Source organism: Myotis nattereri, assembly GCF_964212035.1.
Source record: "Myotis nattereri genome assembly, chromosome: 6".
Classification (NCBI taxonomy): Eukaryota; Metazoa; Chordata; class Mammalia; order Chiroptera; family Vespertilionidae; genus Myotis; species Myotis nattereri.
Genome location: NC_138081.1, coordinates 14,324,932 through 14,338,254, shown reverse-complemented (window position 1 = coordinate 14,338,254; position 13,323 = coordinate 14,324,932). Strand labels below are relative to the sequence as shown.

The following is a 13,323-nucleotide window of genomic DNA, read 5'->3' as shown; positions in this document are numbered from 1 at the left end:
GGTTGCTGGGCCTCTCTCCCGGACTTTCTGACTCAGTAGGTCAGTTTGCATTTCTAACAAGCTTCCACGTGGTGGTGCTGCTGCTGTTGTTGGTCTGGGACCCATAATTTTCCTCACCTGCAAAAGGGGGACAGTGACACTGATTCAGCTTACTTCACACATTTGTGCAGATAAGAAACTACTTCACTGTGATTAAAAAGGTAGTATTGTCTATAAACAACTGGGAGTGCCTTCATTAAAAACAAACAAATCTTAGTTGACTTTCCGAATATTTTCAGGACAGTAAGAATATTTTTAGATTCATATGAATTATGTTATTACAGTGAGTTTGCACAAGAACATAATAACAGATCAACTTTGGATGTCTTTTTGAGGGTTGAAGTGTTTGAAGTGGATTTGCTGGGAGGTGAAAGGTCTGAACTGGCAACAGGCAGTCAGGAGGGATGTGCAGGAAGGTTTGTGCAGAGCCTGTCGTGTTCAGCAAGTGGCAGCAGAGTGGAGGCGTATATACAGGTCACAATGCCCCAGCTCCCTCCACCCCCTCCTCTCTTTCCCATTGCTACACTCTCATCACTGCCTAGAATGTCTTTTTCCTTCTGCATGTGGCTGAGTCCTGCCCTTTCTTTGTATCCTAGTTCAGGTCCTAAAATTTTTAACTTATCCCTAGTGAGTTTATTAGCCGGGGCTAAGTCCTCTACTTGTATGCTTCTTAAACCCTAGGACAGTGTTGGGAATAGTTTAAGTACTTAATAAAGATAAATATTTGAGATTGTGGCAGTTTATCCATTAACTCTTGTAATGTATGAGAGAGAAAATCTTCCTTTCCATTTTCCACTTAACCAAATACACACACACACACACACACACACACACAAATATACACATTCTATATAATAAAAGCCTAATATGCTAAGTGTGTCTGGTAGTCCGCTCAACCAATCAAAGCTAATGGTATGCTAAGGCTGCTCAGCTGCTTGCTGACATGCACTGACTACCAGGGGGCAGACACTCCAACCAGTAGGTTAGCTTGCTACTGTGGGGTCTGGCTGATTGGGACTGAGTGAGACAGGCTGGACTCGCCCTGGAGCACTCCTGCGGTCCCTCCCCAGCTGGCCAACCTCCCGTGTACCTCCCTGGCCCTGATCATACTTCATTGGGGTCCCTCAGCCTGGCCTGCACCCTCTCACAATCTGGGACCTCTTGGGGGATGTTGGAGAGCTGGTTTCAGCCCAATTCCACAGGCCAGGCAAGGTACACCACTGGTGCACAAATTTGTGCGCCAGGCCTCTAGTATATATATATATAACTTTGCTTCCTTCTTGCAGAAAATCTATAGTAATCAATGAGAAAACTAGACCTTTTGATTCCAGATGCTGAGTTCTTTCTGCTGTTGTGTATGCTAGCTTCCCAAGTCGGCTGATGTCTTAAAATTGTCCAAGGCTTCACCATTGCCTTTAGAATGGAGTCCAGGCTTCGTGAGCATGGAAGACAAGACGTAGCACCACTTGGCTCTGGTCTATCTTCCTAGCCTCATGCTCAGATACTCCCCTTTGCTGTGTCTCTGGGGCCACTTCTTATATATCAAAGAGGGAGTAGCCAAGGAAGGTAGGAGTGGACAGAAGAGAGCGTCTGCTTCATTTGGCATACTGAAATGCTATTATTTCATCTTCCTTATTATGTGACCTATATAATAAAAGGCTAATATGCAAATTGTCCCCTCCACTGGGAGTTCGACCAGGGGTTGGGGCCAGCCCACCAACTGCCCACGGCCCCTCCCCCTGCCGGCCCTGCCTCTGATCATTTCCCCCACCCTGATGGGGGGTGGGGCCGACCGGCCAGTGTCCCGTGTCTCCTCCCCCCCGGCTCACTGGGCCCATTGGGGTGGGCGGGCTGGATCCCACCCGTGCACGAATTTGTGCACCGGGCCTCTAGTGATTATATAAAAGACTATATGTAAAATCTCTGTGAGTAAATCATCATCATCATCCATCTGTGGCCCTATCCCTCAACCTAAAAATTCAACTGTTATTAACGCTAGTGAGTTCCCTGTGTGCCCCTCACCTTTTTCTGTAGAGCGGGTAGATTTTACCACATGCTATTCTTCAGAAAAGGCTTTTGGTAAGGGGATCCCCCGCCCCCACCCAAGACTGCTTAGGTAATGCCATCTGGCCTTGTTCCCTGCATTTGCCTCTACTCTGGGGTTTGCTGACAGAGGTCTTGATGCTGAGTAAGATCTCTGTCCCTGCAGGTCAGACTGGGAAGCTGATGTATGTGATGCACAATTCAGAATACCCTTTGAGCTGCTTCGCCCTGTTTGAGAATGGCCCTTGCCTTATTGCCGACACCAACTTTGATGTGCTCATGGTGAAGCTCAAAGGCTTCTTCCAGAGTGCCAAGGCCAGCAAGATTGAGACCCGGGGCACCCGTTACCAGTACTGTGACTTCCTAGTGAAGGTGGGCACGGTCACAATGGGGCCCAGTGCCCGAGGCATCTCTGTGGAGGTAAGACCTTGGTGAAGTAGGAGCGGGATGTGCTGAAGGAGCTGCTCGGCAGAGGGCTCTGCAGATTTCCACGTCCCTCTGAGTGCAGACCGGTGTTTATGCCTACCTGGCCCCTGCCCTGCACCTTGTACCCTGTCCTTTATCTTTCGAGACGCTAGACCAGGATGGGAATTGGAAGCTGGGTTCACAGCAGCTAGGAAGCCTAGAAGGGCTGGCTTGCTGGAGAAGGGAAGGGAAAACCAAGAGAGGCGGGTGAATTTTGCGGAGGGACCAGTCATCCTTCACAAGAGGATTGGAGCAGACCGGGTCAGCTTTCAGTGCAGTTAGCTTTTGGGAGGTGGGTCCGCACATCTCTGCTTAGGATGCTTGCAGATGGGTCTCAAAAGTGATGTAGCAAAGATGTGCCTTTCCTTTTGCCATGCTACCCACTTTCATGGTGGGAAGGGCTACGTGTGATGGTTTCACCTTTGAGGGCTAGACTGAAAATGACAGAGGGAGTGTGACGAGTAGCTGGCTTTGGGACCAGTGGTAATCCACAATCTACCATGTGCCCAGCACTGTGTGAGATTAAAAAAAAAAATACATAAGCTATGGGGCCTGTTTTTTGCAAATGTTTTATTTAGTAAGAGCGCAGGGCCGGAACACAAACCGTTTTTGCAGTTAGTCTATGACAGTGGTCGGCAAACTGCGGCTCGTGAGCCACATGCGGCTCTTTGGCCCCTTGAGTGTGGCTCTTCCTAAGCTTTAGGAGTACCCTAATTAAGTTAATAACAATGTACCTACCTATATAGTTTAAGTTTAAAAAATTTGGCTCTCAAAAGAAATTTCAATCGTTGTACTGTTGATATTTGGCTCTGTTGACTAGTGAGTTTGCCGACCCTGGTCTATGAGAAATGCCACGGATTGCTCTGGGACTTCATGCCAGTGAGAGCACTGCTGACTTGGATTGTGAGCCTCCTACAGGACCAGCATTTAAGGAGGGACTCAAATGTGGAGACGTGGGGATAGCTAAGTCCTAAAAGGCGGCCCCGGCAGAGAACAGGGCATTAGTGGATTACTGCTCTAAAATTCCAGGGTACTCGAGGGCCAAGATTTCCTCACCCTTTTCAGCTTGAGACACACCTTGCATTTGCTGAGACCCACTGGGACCCCAGTGTTTATCCCCCACATTTCCAGCTTTGTAGTACAAACATACCCCAGCTGTCTCTGTGCTGTTTCTCCTGGTTACCAGTGATTTCCCCAGTGAGAAAGCTGAAGATGTGTATCATGTGGCCCTTGCTACATTGATCAGGAAATTATTTCTTAGGGTTGGAGCCCAGGCTGGATCTACCTGGGAGTAATGTTTGGTCTTGCAGAGACGTATGAGCATGTGTCCTCTTTGCGCTCTATTGATCCCCTTAACACACGCACACGCATTCTCTCTTCGTTTTCTCAGAATTTCCTGAGCTCTCCTTCAGTGTCCCAGTATGTAGGGATTACAGTGGGGCCTTGACTTACGAGTGTCCCAACTAACGAGTTTTTTTGAGATACCAGCTGTCTCTCGGCTGATTTTTTACGAGCTCGGTCTCGGAACACATTAAACTCGTAAGTCAAGGCCCCACTGTATGTAGTTCTGAGATAATCCAGAGGGGCCCAGATCTGCCCTTGGATCTTGTGGGCAGGGCTGGGGGTTGATAACTCCAAGACAAGAATGTCAGAGATGCTAAAGGGAATGGTGGTGTGTTAAATCCCTGGTGTTTGGGTTGAGTATTTCCTGTGCAGCAACACTGTGCTAGAAGGTGTGTGTCTTTAGCTTGGGGTTGTGGAAGATGGGCGGAAGGGTAGAAGGTGCAAGGGAAACAGAAGTCCTCATCCTTGCCTGCACTCACCCTCATTCTCTGTTCCTTTGGTCCCAGGTGGAATATGGCCCGTGTGTGGTAGCTAGTGACTGCTGGAGCCTGCTGCTCGAATTCCTACAGAGTTTTCTAGGCAGCCACACACCTGGGGCTCCCGCAGTGTTTGGCAACAGACACGACACAGTCTACGGCCCAGCGGATACCATGGTCCAGTACATGGAACTCTTCAACAAGATTCGCAAGCAGCAGCAGGTGCCAGTGGCTGGGATTCGTTAGTGACTGGCAGCTGCATGGTTGAGCTCCGTCACCAAGGGACTCCACAGGAGGCGCAGGTGCTACACCCTCAGGGCTCTGAGCCCCAGAGACCCAGGGTGGACATGGAGGCTTCTCTCCTCCAGTTCCCAGCTGTGGCTTTTGTTTTGGGGCTCCGGACCCCCTCCCCTGACCCTCACACACAGTCCCCTGACAGCTGTTTCACTCCCTGCCTTACTGGACTTGGCCTGTCCTCCAGAACGGTGATTATGAAGAGTGGAGAAGTTTGGAGCTTTCCTGCTGTGGGGGCAAAGGTAGGACAGGGGCGTCCCTGCCTGGCCCTGGTGGGGAAAGTAGTCTGTATCTCCAACTAGTGTGGATTTGGCCTGGGCCAGTGGGCAGGCTGCATTTTGTGTTTGGGCTGTGCTGCAATAAAGGCCTCTTCCTCTGCTCAGAGATGTGCTTCGCCTCCTAGAGGAGTAGGAGGCCAGCTTATTTTATGGATGGCATTTTCTGACATGTTTGCTGAAGTGAATTGAGAGTTGACTTTTCTATCAAAGCGAGCCTAGTAGAAGTTTAATCTCTCTTTTAATAGAACAGAAGTAGTCAGATGGTCCAGGGCAGGTTTCACTCTACAAGGTCATCAGGAACTTAGGTTTTTTTAATCTTGTTGTTCAGCCACCACTAGCTTGTTGTCCTTGCCTGCAAGGTCAAAGCAGACCCATCAGCTCTATGTCCGCATTCCACTGGGGAAAGAGAGAACAAAGCAGTTTCTTTTATAAAGAATATGAATGACCTGGAGTTGCTCAAACCACTATGGCCACAGTTTGTTGAAAGGGACAGCAGGATATAGAGCCTCTTATTTGAGTGGTCATGTGCCCCGTTAAAACTCAGGGATCCTGTGACTGGAAGATGGAGAAAATGGTCTAGTTAATGGCCTTTGCTACCTGGAGCTCAGTGGATGTGCCCAGGAATGCTCTTGGCTGTTACTGTGCAGTTAGTACTCCCTCTAACTAAGCCAGTTGTTTATGGATTGGATTGGGATAGAGCTGATGCCAGAGTCCCTTTTGGTTTAGCTAGATTAGCCACACTAGGAAGTCAGTCCCAAACCCCTTGCCTAGGTCTCGGTATCTAGGCCTCTCCAGTTCGCATGCACCCAGTTGAGTCGATGCACTGAGCTCTTTCTCATCTCCTTTGCGCCTCCAAGCTGCTCATTTGATCAACATTGCCTGCCCACCCCACTCCTGCTGCTGAAACATTCAGTCAGGCTAACAATGAGATACTCAGTGGGGGATGGTCTAATGTACACACTGCTACGCTGCCCTCAAGGATACTGTCCCTCTCTGAAGGCACCTAAGGAGAAACTGTTTTCACACATAGGGCTCTGCAGCAAGAATCTGTCAGTAGACCCTTTTAGCTTTGGCTGGCAGGAAGCTCGAGTCAACTTTATAACTAGGACCTGTCCTCCGCATTTGTTGTTCTCACTTCCCCTGTTTTTCTGATTTATTTTTGCTATATTGAAATTGAGGTATGTTTTAGATATCATTTACACACAATAAAATGCACAGACCTTATGTTTTTGGCCTTCTGATTTATATGTGCTCTTATCCAGATGTATCTACTTGTATTTTTCTGTAGGCTGCCACCAGTCTTTATGATTTGAGACATCATTTTGAACATAATGTATTCATAATAAGATATGGAAGCTGAGTGTGGTAAATTTGACTCTAGACTTACACATTGTAAGGAGATTCTGTTCCCTGAAACCTAAAAAATAATATAAACTCCCTAACTGTCCTTTGCTTTTAGACACAGCCTTGACTCCTACACATTCTTCACTTTTATTCTTCTTCCTGTTCGAGCATACATTTGACCAGCTTTAAGTCCCGCTCAGGCTTTCAGAACTGCCACTTGTTACTTTTACCTGTGTTTGTCCTTTGTGTCAGTTAAAGAAAATTTATCACTAAAAGTAATGCAGTACATTTTAACATATGCCTCCACTTGCAAAATTGCCAAAATGGAACCAGTAACTAGTGAGAAGGGGCTAAATGTTATCCATAGACTACTTGTGTGCCAGTTTGGATGGGGCTTTCAGGAGTCGTCTAGGAATATCAGTGTGTGCATTTTTGTAAGCTCCGGTTGATAGAAAATTGAGGAGCAAATGTATAAATTTAAGGAAAAAGGGCATGGTTATCTTCACTTTATAAATGAAAAAAACCTTAAACTTGGCTGCTAAATGGAGATGCCATATTTTGGGGGTTCAAATCTCATGTTCTTCCTTCTACACTAGGCTGTCTTCTACCCAACGTCCTTTGCTTCCAAGTGCATTACCCCTTTCTCCACCTGTAGCTAACCCCCAAAAGGGCAGAAACGGGGGAATTTCTAGGACCCTGCTAACAAGTCACCTTGGTGGCTACCTTTGCCAGAGCCACATAGAAATCTGTCAGCCTTGACTCTCAGAGCTACACAGGGCAGCTGTGGGACTGATAGTTCTCCTTTAAGATGGGAAAGCAGTGGCGCCCAGAGGGGCCTGCCTAGAAATGAGGCTGGAGTCAGGACCAAACTTCACAACCGGGTCTCCTAGCTCCCAGCTGTGTCAGTGTGACACCTGGACCTCTGTGGTGCCAGGTGGGTTCAGATGGAATGTGGAAAACATGGTTACAGTAACACTTATGTCTTACTCTAATGTATATTAGAGAAAAAGATAACTAGCCCTTTATTCCTTAGGATGAGGGTAAGTTTTTTGCAAAAGAGAACTATTAAGTTATAGTACAGATGATACCGGCAAATGGCAAAATCTATAGAGGCAGAAGGCAAGTGCTGGAATTTGGGGAAACACTGCGCTCTATTTAGTGTCTAGTCCATTTCTTGTATCCATGAGGGCTCCTGCTCTGTTTCTGCTGTGCTGTTCTGATTCACTGTACCCTGTTCCTGTGCTGCCTCCTGCTTGCTTTCCTTGGATCTTGAGTACCAAGTAGTCACATTTCCCCGAACTCTATTGGTGTCATTGCTTCACTGAAGAAAATACCTAAAAACTGACCATTCCTTCCCACCAGTGGGTCCAGTATTCATTTCTGAGGCTTCAGGATGAGGAAGTGAAATTTCTATCTCCAAATCCTGGCAGGTAAGAGGAGCGGTTAGAAACTCCCACTTAAGCATGTCTTCCAGGTTTTGAAAGTTGAGGCTCTTAAAGTACAAGATAGGAAGGTCTATAGGTTGAACATTTTGAGGACATTCACAGAAGATCTAAAGTCATGCAGGACTGAGGTATATGTGTGGCCTTTTTGTAACTCCCAGTACTGCCTGTCTCTCCCGACAGCCTCCCTCCCCATATCTGCTGCTGTTTGAGTGCTTTGGGCGGTAGGCCCTAGTTACAGTTGCCATGTGGAGTGGCTGAAACCAGTTGTATTACAAGTTGGGTCCTCTCCTAGGGGTTGGTGTCTTTGGCCTTAGAGCAGTCACTTCCTGGGGTAGACTTTCCCCAATGTGAGTTTCTGTCATTCAGTCTCTTGGATTAGAAGGGACCCATTAGGTCAGCTAGTTTGACCTTCAGTACTCATATCTTTAACACCATCCCTCCCACATGTCATGCAGCCTTGACTTGGCCGAATCTAGGGAAATCCCTTTCCTCTGTATTTCACCGATTTTATCACTCTTGAGACAAAAACCCAACAAAACATACTTGCCCTCTCCCTCACAGATTGTAGAGATTGTACAGTGGGGCCTTGACTTACGAGTTTAATTTGTTCCGTGACGGAGCTCGTAACTCAAATTACTCGTATGTCAAATCAATTTTCACCATTACAATGAATTGAAATGCCATTAATCCGTTCCGGACACCCAAAAAACACCACAATTGTTTTGTTAAATGTTTTTAAATAAGATAAATGTATTTAAAAATAACGAATATTGTATAAAAACACAATACAGAACAATAGAATGTAGTGCAATAAACTTGTTTTATTTTATTTTTTATTTTTATTTTTTTTAAATATAGTTTATTGATTTTTTACAGAGAGGAAGGGAGAGGGATAGAGAGTTAGAAACATCAATGAGAGAGAAACATCAATCAGCTGCCTCCTGCACATCTCCTACTGGGGATGTGCCCGCAACCCAGGTACATGCCCTTAACCGGAATCGAACCTGGGACCTTTCAGTCCGCAGGCCGACGCTCTATCCACTGAGCCAAACCGGTTTCGGCTAAACTTGTTTTATTAAGTTTAATGTACAGCATTTACCTTGGAGATCAAACGACTTAAAGATGCTGATGGAGTTGGAGGAGAAAGGCTGAACTGAATAACTGAATCTTATTGGTGATTTTTGCCCTTTTCGCCACACTTTCATCAATAGGAGTTTTCGATAAAAACCTGTCCAATGAGATCTGTTTCATCCTCCCTTTCAGAATATTTCTGAAATGAGTTAGGCAAGTGTCATTAAATAGCTCCATTGCACGCCCAGTTGCAATTTTTTCTGGGTGTTACTTTTGAATAAAGCCTGAAAGTTTCTCCTACATTCCCAACATTTCCTTTATCTCACTTATAGAGATAACCTCCTCGTCCTCCTCCGTGTCATCTATTTCCTGCAAAACCTCCGTGTGCTGCTGCGTCTGTGGCTCCTTTAACTCCTGCGTTGTCAGTTCCTCGGAGTGCTCCTCGATGAGCTCGTTGATGTCACCTTCCTTTATATCCGCGCTCGCTGCCTCACCATGTCTGACAACGGAATGAATGCCGGTCCTCTTTTTAAACTTTTCGAACCAGCCCCAACTGGCTTTAAACGGCTCGCCCGATGCCTCATCCATTGAAGTGCCTGGGGTCTGCTGCAGCAAATCAGCGTAAATAGCTCATGCCTACTCGCAGATTATAGCCTTCGTCACGGTATCTCCTGCAAGCTGCTTCTCCGTTAACCACACCATTAGCAGCTTCTCCATATTTTCATGGATAGATGTCCGCTGTTTAGAAATTATTTTAACACCCTTGGCTGGAGTTGTAGCCTGTATCAACTCCTTCTGCTTCAGTATGGCAGATCGTAGAAGTGCTGCGCTCGTACTGCTTCGCCAAGTCGATTACACGCACATCTTGGTCATGTTTTTCAATAATTTCTTTCTTTAATTCAATGCACATCATCCACTTCATCTTCTCAGCACTGTCCTTCGCACTTACTTTCTTCAGATCCATGGTTGAAAAAACGAAGTTTTGCAAAATAACTGCAAGCACAAATGCGAGCACAACACTGATGCTTCAACTAGGAGCTAACCGCTTAAAGTGAACGAGTGAGACACGTGATGTTGTGGCGTACACTGTGATGTTCGCTGCGCCAGCTAGCGGTGGGGTATCTGAAGCTGGCTCGTAACCCAAATTTTAGCTCACAACTCAAAGCAAAAAATTGGCCGAGAGACGGCTCCTATCTCGAAAAACTTGTAAGTCAAGGCCCCACTGTATTGTGCTTAATGAGGGATTTGTTGTTAGCTGGTGCTGGAGTATGCATGAACTATGACCCTAAAGTTGGGGTTCTAACATTACTGCAGGTCATCAGCCCCCAAGGGGAGCCTCAAGAGGCCTAAGATGTCCTGAAACTGGAGACTGCTTTGTGTAGGTGCACAGTTTGGGGGAATAGGATTTATAGGGTTCATTAGAGTATCTCCAGAGTTCGTGATCCAAAAAATGAGTCTCTGAAGGGAAACAGCAGGAAGACAAAAATAAAGCAGGTGTGAGAAATGTCCAAATGGCTTATCGGGAGCAAGAACTTGCCCTGCCTTTTGGACACCTTATCTGGGGTCCTCTCCATGGAATTTCCTCCTTCATTTTGTAGTCCTTCAGGCCTTTCATTCAGTTTCTGGGAAGCTGGACTGCTCTCTTCATAAACATAGAACCTTTTAGAATGAGTGGAAATAAATATGTATGAAGCAATCTTTACAGCAGGCTTTCTTGGTGGCCCCCCAGTTACTCTTCCATTATGACACACTTGATGGAATCTGAAAATTATTCTGTTAGGATGGAATTTGGCATGATGAGTATATATATTTTCATAAGGAGGTGATTCATGGCAGAGAAATAATTCCTAGTCTCTGTGATGAAATTAGCAGGTTAAAAAAAATTCTTGGAACTATTATGACAAAGAATCCTAATTCTCTTTTATTCTCTGTTTCATTTCCCAACACATTCCTGCCCCATCAGATGGCATAGACCTGTTTTTAAAGGTAGAAATCTTTTGTCATGTAGGAAAGGCAAGGCTAGGAATTAGAGTTGACAGTTGTTCTGAGGCAGCCTATTGACGGGAAGAGACCATGTGTTAGAGACAGATGGCTGGGTGCTGGCCATAGTACTGTCTCTGATTTGCCCAGTAGCTTCAATCAGGTTGGTCTTTTTGGGTCTCATCTGTAAAGTGGGAATGATGATTCCGACCCTCCATATTTCATCAGCTCCTTGAGAAGTTCAAGTGAGAATAGAAGAGTGCTTTGTCGGTAAGGAGATGCTGTCTCTACTGCTCTTACATCTTTTAATGGTGCTGTAGGTGTTGGTGTTTGATGAGGATGTTTAAGGTGGGAGGTTGTGAGGTCATTACTGTTTAGTGGCAGGTTAAAATTCTTGAGTGGAAAGTGTTGTATTAGAGAACAAGCAGCGTAGAGGGGGTTCATAGAACATATTCAGCATATAGGTTTTTGTATTTTTTTGTAACCAGATCAGTGAACACAGTTGTATGGACCATTTGTATGGACCATCTCTTAAGCATGGAAATAGGTTTTTAATACTTATTCATAGTGATAACATTTTACTTGTTGTCCTTTAACCTAAAAAGAAAGGGGCTGGGCTTAAAAAAAAGGAAGTGGGTTAGAAACAACTATATCTTTTAGTCTTTTACTGAAGCACATCCATTCCTGTTTCCCCTCAGTTCCCAAGCCTTTATTGTGGCTGTCTCTGAATGTTTTTTTTTTAATGCCATGTGTATCATGATTGCATTTGTAATCAGTTGTTTTTAAACAAAGTTCATTGTTCCTGATTCTGTTTTCCATTCCTCATTGATGAACTACCTAAGCTCTTAACTCTGAAGCTACAATAAAATCTTTTGTTAGCTATCCTGCAGAGTTGTCTCATATCTGATTTGTCAAAAAATAGCCTTCTTATTCTGTCTGCTTTCATCTAACACTTAGTTCTTAAACGTTTTGGTCTCAGGACTCCTAGGTGTTCTTAAACATTATTGAGTACCCCAAAGAGCTTTTGTTTATGTAGGTTATATCGATATTTACCTTCATAAAAATGTATAGTGAAAAAATGAAAGTATTTAATTCATTTAAAGGTAACACTAAATCTATCGCATGTTAACATAAATAAAATATTTAACTATTTAAAAAATTTTAATAGTGAGAAGAGTGGCCTTGTTTTATATTTTTGCAAATCTCTTGAATGTCTGGCATAATAGAAGAGAGTGAATTCTCATATCTGTTTCTGCATTAAATCTCTAGTTTTGGTTGAAGAATATGAAGAAAGTCCAACCTCACATAGATGTGTAGTTGGAAAAGGGGGGGAGTATATTAATAATATTTTCAGACATGGCTGGTGTTTCTCAGTGGTTAGAGTTTCAGCCTGTTCTCTGTGAAGGGTCTTGGGTTCAATTCCTGGTTTAGGGCACATAGCTGGCTTGAGGGTTTGCTCCCAGCCTGGGGGGTACAGCACATTGGAGTGGCAACCAGTGGATGTATTTCTCGCACATTGATGTTTCTCTCTTTCCCTTCCTCCCTTCCTCCTCTCTCTGAAAAGCAGTGGGGGAAAAGTGTCCTCTGGTGAGGATTAACAACAACACCAAAATCTTTTCAGATAATTGTGGAAATTCGTTGATACTACATCACAGTCCCAGTTAAGGTTAGTTGCAATGTGGAATCTCAGACTCAGTAAACTTTTTGTGCTCTTGTATATTAGCATTCATTGGTTTATTTTGCACTTGGAAGGGATCTTTTTACCAAGCTGTGATTGGTCATTTGGAAAATACTGCAGATCTTGTAAATTTTGACACACATTTCATCATATAGTATCAAAATCACAATCTCACCAGAAAAGCCCCAGGAAGCTGTTAAGCTCACAGTGATGGATACAAGTGTTTAAAAAATTCTAAGTTTTGTTTGAGGGCATGAGTCTTATCATTGCTAACAAATGCTTGTCAGGCTCACTTTATTTTTGAGAAAATATCTGTCAGAGGCCTAAGGTTGAGTTACTTTAGTTTATCTGTTAGCTGTTCTTTCAAGTAAAAGTGGTAGTCCACAAAGAAAGTTGCTAATTCAGTTCAAAATTCAGAGAAATTGCACAAGTGCTTTTCCTCAAGAAAATCATTGTGCTTAGGTAAGGAACAGAAGTGCTCTATGCATACATCCATTGAATAGCATTATTGAAAAGATCTGTACTTAAATAAAACAAATAATTTTTAGTGCTTCACCAAGGACTTCCTTAAGTAGAACAGGTATTTTTTCCCTGTGAATGGGTGGCAATGAAGAATAAAAACCTTGATTGCTAATACAATTTAGTGCCATTGCTTAAAATTGTTAAGACAGTAACAATTTTACCTGTCATTTATTTTTTTTTCTTTTCTTTATTGGTTATGTCATTACTTTTATATCAGTGCAAATGTCATCACAGTAACAAGGGCAAATAATATCTTATTATTATGAAAATAGAGTTTTGATCTTAGACCACCCCCACCCCCAGAAGGGTCTCAGGGATCCCAAGGGCTCCACAGGCCACACTTT

General features: G+C 44.4%; 1 protein-coding gene across 2 annotated transcripts in view; it reads left to right on the top strand.

Annotated features, from left to right (window-relative positions):
• MED20 (mediator complex subunit 20) overlaps positions 1 to 13,323 on the top strand; it is a 54,338-nt gene that overhangs the window by 6,217 nt on the left and 34,798 nt on the right. The window contains exons 3-4 of one of the 2 annotated variants that reach the window (XR_013996200.1): positions 2,249 to 2,502; positions 4,398 to 4,903. Coding sequence is in view for 1 of the 2 variants with exons in the window: in XM_081095052.1 (XP_080951178.1) it covers positions 2,249 to 2,502; positions 4,398 to 4,613 (470 nt within the window). In the remaining variant the exon portion in view is untranslated. Of the gene's footprint in view, positions 1 to 2,248; positions 2,503 to 4,397; positions 6,163 to 13,323 lie in introns of those variants that run through there. The other variant, XM_081095052.1, reaches the window with a different exon arrangement.